Below are 6123 nucleotides of genomic sequence, written 5' to 3'. Positions count from 1 at the left end.
CTGAATCAAAATATTTCAACAAAATAATAGCTTAAATAAAAGTTTTCTTCCAAAATGAAGCAATTTGAGCTACTTCCAATCCAATTTTCCTTAATATTAACACTGAAATCGTTCTAAATAAACTATAAGCAGACTTTTATTCCACGAAATTCAACAAATATATATTCTAAATAAATGTATTTTAAAAATAATTGCTTAAAATCCAATTTTTGGACAAAATGAAGCAATTTGTGCCATTTCCAATCGATTTGGCTCAATTTTAAGCCTGAAAACGACCTAAATCAACGTATTTTAACAAATTAAATGTTTAAATAACTGTTTTCTGCCAAAATAAAGCAATTTGAGCTATTTCCATTCTAATTTTGCTCGATTTTATTACAGAAATCATTCTAAATCAATGTATTTTATAAAAATAATTTCTTAAAATTCAATTTTAGGCCAAAATAAAGCAATTTGTGCCATTTTCAATCCAATTTTGCGAGGTTTTTACCGGAAGCAAGCATATTTTTATCGCAAACATCACCTTGTGTTGAACCAGTTTGTGTAGCACCAACGTTATCGTAAAGACTAGTGGAAGATGTGGCGGCGGTCACTTTGTCGGCTCTTCCCTCCGTGTCGGTGGCGCGGGTCTGCGCCCGCGGCAAAGTCGAAGATCCTAAACCAAGGTTTTTGAAACAGATTTTTAAGAGAGTTTAGAATTTTACCTCGAAATCGTGGGTCCTGTGCCCTCAGTCTTGCATATTGCTCAGCTGTCATGCAGGTGCACTGCGGCTCGCGAGCCCGACTCGGCGACGCCGGAGTGCTCAAAGGCTTTCGTTTCGTTTTGAATTTTTGTTTGTTCGGCGGCTCCAACTTCAGCGAGTAGGAAGACGACGCCTTCCGGGAGAATTTGAACGACGGCGACTGTAACAAATCACACTGCGTTTAATAAGCATTATAAAACATACTACTCGGGGTGATAAAATGGGAGTGAAAAATTCACAATGAGAAACATGCGATTGGGGGTGGCGGATGTGATTGTGTTTAGAGGTCTTGCAGGGTGTGCGATCTGAAGTCTTACAACGGTTTTGGAGGTATTGTGCGCTCGAATTTGGAGGCAAAGTGGCAAAAAGTTGGGTTTAGTTTTGGTGGCAGCACTTACCAAATCGTCAAGTAATTTGAGAAAAATGGGTTTAAAGCGCTAGAATTTTGGCGATTACGATTAATTGTACATTAATTCGATTAATTTTTAAAGAAAACTATACAGAAATTTTTTTTTATTTCATTTAACTAAGAATTTGAAAGTTAAATAAATGAAAAACTAAAATATAAAATAATATAACAGTACCCCAAGTTAGCTTGGTGTTTGCCCTCTTTGGATAAGTTAATTTATTACATTTATAGATTTTGCCATAATTCGGTATTACCCAGTATCAATTCTAAATCCAGTGAAACATTTTTTGAAATATTTAATTTAACAGTTTTTGTTAAATTTTTTTGAATAAAATTAAATTATAGAATATTATAGACTTGATGAAAAATATTTGTGAGTTAAAAATAATGTTAAACTGTTAACTTAAACTTAAATTATTGCAAATATAAAAATGAAAGTTAAATATTAATAATTATTATTTATTATTATACCTCCACTAGTTATTTGACTAATAAAATCTGATATTCTTTTATTCATATATAAAAATAGAGTGTTAAAAATCTACAGGGTGAATTTAAAGTATGGAACCAAGCGGTTTTTTTCTAATCATTCGTCCCCAGAAAATAATAAATAATATAAATGAAAGTAATTTAAAAAATGTGATTGTATTTTGAGAACGAAATTTTGTTTTGTTTTTTTTTCTTAAAATTACAATTTATGTAAAAAAACTTATGAAAAATTAAATGTAAAGTAGATACTTGTAATTCTTAAATCATAATCTTCATGAGAAAAATGGTTGCTATTAAAAAAATAAGATTTTTTGTACAACTCAAAAACAAAAAAAAATTTCGAAAAATTTTATTTTTGATAAAACATCACATTTTTACAGTACTTTATCATTCATTAATTAGTTCTTTCCAAAAAATAAATGTGTTTTAAGCAAAAAACGTTTGGTTATCCATACTTTTTATTCACTTGGTATAAATTTATAAAAACTGCAAACATTTTGATAATAATTTGTTAAAAATTTTGTAAGAAATCAAAAGGATAAAACTGTTATAAAAGTCAGTTCTTTAATACAATACACAAAAAACATGAAAAAACAAACTTGTTTAAAATTTAAAAGTACAGGAAAATAAAAACAAGTATTATTGTTTTATGTAAAATAAATAAACTAAAAACAATAAAATAAATGCATTTCAGAAAACGAAACAAAAAAGTAAAAGAAGTTACAAACCAATGTACATGCATGAGGATGGGTAAAAAAAATAAAAAAGTAATAAAAACAAAATTTTCTTTTATTTTAAACCTTCTATAAACAAATTACAAAAATTAAAATTAAACACAAACTGATTAAATTAAGAGAATAGGTAGTTAACAAAAAATTTCATAAGCAATGGAAAAAGTGAACATCTACAGTTTTTTATTAAAATTTGTTTTTGATAATTCCGCCTATGTACAATTTACAGAAATAATAACAAAAACCTCATTTTGCTTGAAAATAAAAGCAAAAACGTTACAAATAAGTTGTTATTTTTTCAAGTGTCAAGTTAAAATCACATTCACCTTGTGCATTGCGTGTTATTCCCCCGAGTTTCAATTAGCTTTTAATCGAAAAATTGTAATAAATCACATTCACTATCAGTTGGTGTGAGCTGTGAAGTTCATAACACTGTGGGCGTCTTCTGTCCCCATGAATGAACAACATGGCAATGCAACAGGCGTTTATTTCAACCTTCCCATCAGATTTGATACTTACACAACATTCTCTGAACTGTTTTGCATCGATGGGCGAGGTAAAATTCAATCCCCACGTGTCGTTGGTCATGGGATCCTTCCAATACACGAAGCACTCCGACGCTTGCCCTATCCTGGTCCCTACAACACGAAAAATCAATTAGTTTTAAAAATTGAAATATTAAACTGGTTTTACCAGGCTGGACCAGCCGCACGTCCAGAATCTTGTCGACCTGCGAGTTGTAGGCCGTGATGTGAAAAACGCATTCCGGCGAGTCCTGAATGCAGGTGATGTTAACAGGCACGAGATCCTCACTAACTTGCTGCCATTTGACGGTACCAGCGCCACTCGCAGACACGTGGAACACCTCCGCCCATAATCTGCAAAAAAATTCTTTAAATCAACAAGAATTCTTATGTTTTTTAGATTGCTAACTATAACGAGCGGCAAAGCCGCGAGCCCCATTTATAAATTTTGACAAAATCTGATAGTGGGGGCAAAGCCCCTGATAATTATATAAAATATTTGCGAATCAGCTATCAGCTCACACTATTGTGAGGTTTAAAATTTAACAAAATGTGATAGTGTGGGGGCGAACGGCGAAGCCGCGACCTCCTATAATTTCTACAAAATATTGTAAAATCCGACCAGATTTGATTGTAGTTTCTAGTAATTCTGCTATTTTTGGATGTCAGATGTAATTAGCTACCTGAGGAGGTGTCCGTCGCGTCTCCTGGACGTCTGCCACGGCGAGTCCTCGTATCGATACGCCTTCCTGATGAGAGGGGCGCACGAGCAGCTGAGTTTGTTGCCCATCGCCGCCGCTGGGCACTGGCACTGGCCCCGCTGTCACCACATGTCGGGAGCGAACTCGGGCCCTCGGGAGCCCCACTGACCACGAACGCCACGGTTCAGAGACTGAGACCGCTGGTGTGCGGGTTTGTGTTTATGCTGGAAACAAATTTTTTTTTACTAAATGGGGGCTATTGGTCGGTTGACATTTCGAGCCGGCCCACGTTGAGATTTAGGCGGACTAAAAATAACGACCGATATGATCGCCCACGTCAAAGTTTTTCTCCGATTTCGTATGAGGAAGTCAATCGAGTTTTGAGAGGATGAAGAATGAGTTTACGTCGTTGAAATTGTTGTTTTACTTGCTCAAGAGGTGTATATTTAGTATGGATTAAATTTAGAACGCTGGAAGCGCGGAATAATATGAAAAAAGGTGGGCAAAGACGGACGAGGAGACGATTGGTGGCCGGTGATGGTTTTCATTTCTAATTTTATGTCTTAAACGAATTTTGATATCTAAACTAAATTAGTATCATTAAATCTCCCAATTCTCTACACAAATTTTAAATAAAATCTAATTGGAAAAAGTTATTTTTTATAAATTTACATACTATGTATTTACTATTACAGGCTCAGAATCTTGTAAATATCTGTAGTAAGTATAAATATTTCTGGAAAGAATATTTGAGTAAATATACAAAGTGTAAAAATAAAATTATGTTTATAACAACTAAAACACAACTGTAATAAAACCATTTTAAACACTACCGAAGTAACTGATGCAAGAAAATCGTGAAATTGTAGAAAGTAATGTAAGCAAATAACATCAAGAACTGTTAAATCCAAGAATAGTGTTGGTAGTTAAAGTTACAAATAAATATCTGTATAAACAAGTAAAACAAATAGAATACTTAGAACTACAGAAAAACAGTAAACTTCTTTAATAAACAATTAATTACTTAGTTTAAAAATCTATTAAAAAGTAGCAAAAGGATATTCAACGGCAAAACTGGTCATTACTTATTAATTAGAAAAAATGTCTGTAACTAACTTCACCAAAAATTTTCAAGAAAATTTTACTAATGAAGTCAAAAAATTTCTACTTAATGACATATTAAGCAACAAAATTCATGATAATTCGTTGAAATTAGAAAAATATTTTTACAAAAATTATTTATTCCAAAAAAAAACAACAAAAATCAAATGTGTGCAGAAATAAAATAATATTAAAATTTTCCAATATTCAACAAGCATTTATTATTATAACGTCTATTAATCACAAAAATAAAGTGTAGTAAACGAGGGGAACGCGCGTTTTGTAATCATCTGGGTAAATAATTCTATCCAATCAATCCTGTTCTGATTTATAGTAAATAATAAAATTATTGAAATTACTGATTCGCTTGATGGAACAATATTTTATAAAGAATAGGCATCGGGGCTATCTGAAATCGTAGCCAATATATTATATACAGGGTGCGCCAGAACTCGTGCCCCAAAGAACAATTCAAGGTAACATACCAGGAACATGAAAAAAATGTAAAAAATAATTTATCTATAAAAATTTCGAAGTTACGAGGGTTTAAATTTTGCACTTCGACTATTTATTTCTGTTGGAAAAATAATTTTCCAATTTTTTTTGCTATAGGCTATTAAAAGAAGAAACAAGAAAGCTGTATTCTAAATTGTAACTCTGTTCAATGTTATTTGTGGATTTTATTGGCAAAATTAATGTACCTTTATCAAATAATTTAAAAAAAATCATATATAAGATCATCAGTATTATTAAATAGACATAAAAGAATGTCAAATGTCGAAAAATAAATGTCAAAATTTTTTGATAGATAGAATTAATTCCATGTTCCTGGTATCTTACCTTACGGGACATTTTTTCTGGGGCGCGACTATTAGATAATTGTTTTGATTTGTAACTCAATTCTTTATATTAAAAAATATTATAAAGTAGTCTCAGAAAATTAAAAAGCAGTACAGTAATTAAAAGATAATAAAAAAATAAGAGCAAAATTTATAGATATGAAAAGATTTTGCAGTTTGAAAAAAATAACCCAAAAAATTTCCAATCAACAGACATCTCAAAAATGTTTCCGGTTTAACAAAAAAATTAACAAATTTTATACTTTGATGCTTTTATTGACCTTAGAAAAATTAGTTCTGTCATGTAATTAGTTTCTATGTATAAGAAATTTATTTGTAAATCTATTTGTTTAAAGTTTAAAGTATTATTATAAATAAAATAATAAATGATACTTCTAATTTCCTAGATCTTACAATTAGTGTCAACAAAATTCGTTATATCTACGAAGATTTCAAAATTTTAAGTAAGTATAACAACACTGTTAACCAAGTTAAACAGATTACAAAAAGAAGAAACCCTAAAACACGTTTAAACTATAGTTAATGTTTGAAAAACAAAAAAAAACAAAATTTTAGTTAAGTTAAG

At 30.9% G+C, this 6123-nt stretch overlaps 1 protein-coding gene across 9 annotated transcripts in view; it reads right to left on the bottom strand.

Moving 5' to 3' along the window:
* Window positions 1-6123, bottom strand: part of LOC123012987 (protein still life, isoforms C/SIF type 2) — a 61362-nt gene that overhangs the window by 45730 nt on the left and 9509 nt on the right. For 7 of the 9 annotated variants that reach the window (XM_044411250.1, XM_044411251.1, XM_044411249.1 and 4 more), the window contains 5 exons: window positions 3580-3821; window positions 3066-3250; window positions 2892-3010; window positions 705-918; window positions 524-655 (listed from right to left, as the gene is read on the bottom strand). In XM_044411250.1, the coding sequence (XP_044267185.1) occupies window positions 524-655; window positions 705-918; window positions 2892-3010; window positions 3066-3250; window positions 3580-3686 (757 nt within the window). In that variant the 5' untranslated portion in view covers window positions 3687-3821. The remainder of the gene's footprint in view (window positions 1-523; window positions 656-704; window positions 919-2891; window positions 3011-3065; window positions 3251-3579; window positions 3822-6123) is intronic. The other 2 variants (XM_044411254.1, XM_044411256.1) reach the window with 1 other exon arrangement.

The sequence above is a fragment of the Tribolium madens genome, unplaced genomic scaffold, assembly GCF_015345945.1.
Source record: "Tribolium madens isolate multiple individuals breed KSU strain unplaced genomic scaffold, Tmad_KSU_1.1 Scaffold_96;HRSCAF=242;Tcas5.2_LG5, whole genome shotgun sequence".
NCBI lineage: Eukaryota > Metazoa > Arthropoda > Insecta > Coleoptera > Tenebrionidae > Tribolium > Tribolium madens.
The sequence above is the reverse complement of the archived record's forward strand: the minus strand, read 5'-3'. Positions and strand labels throughout refer to the sequence as shown.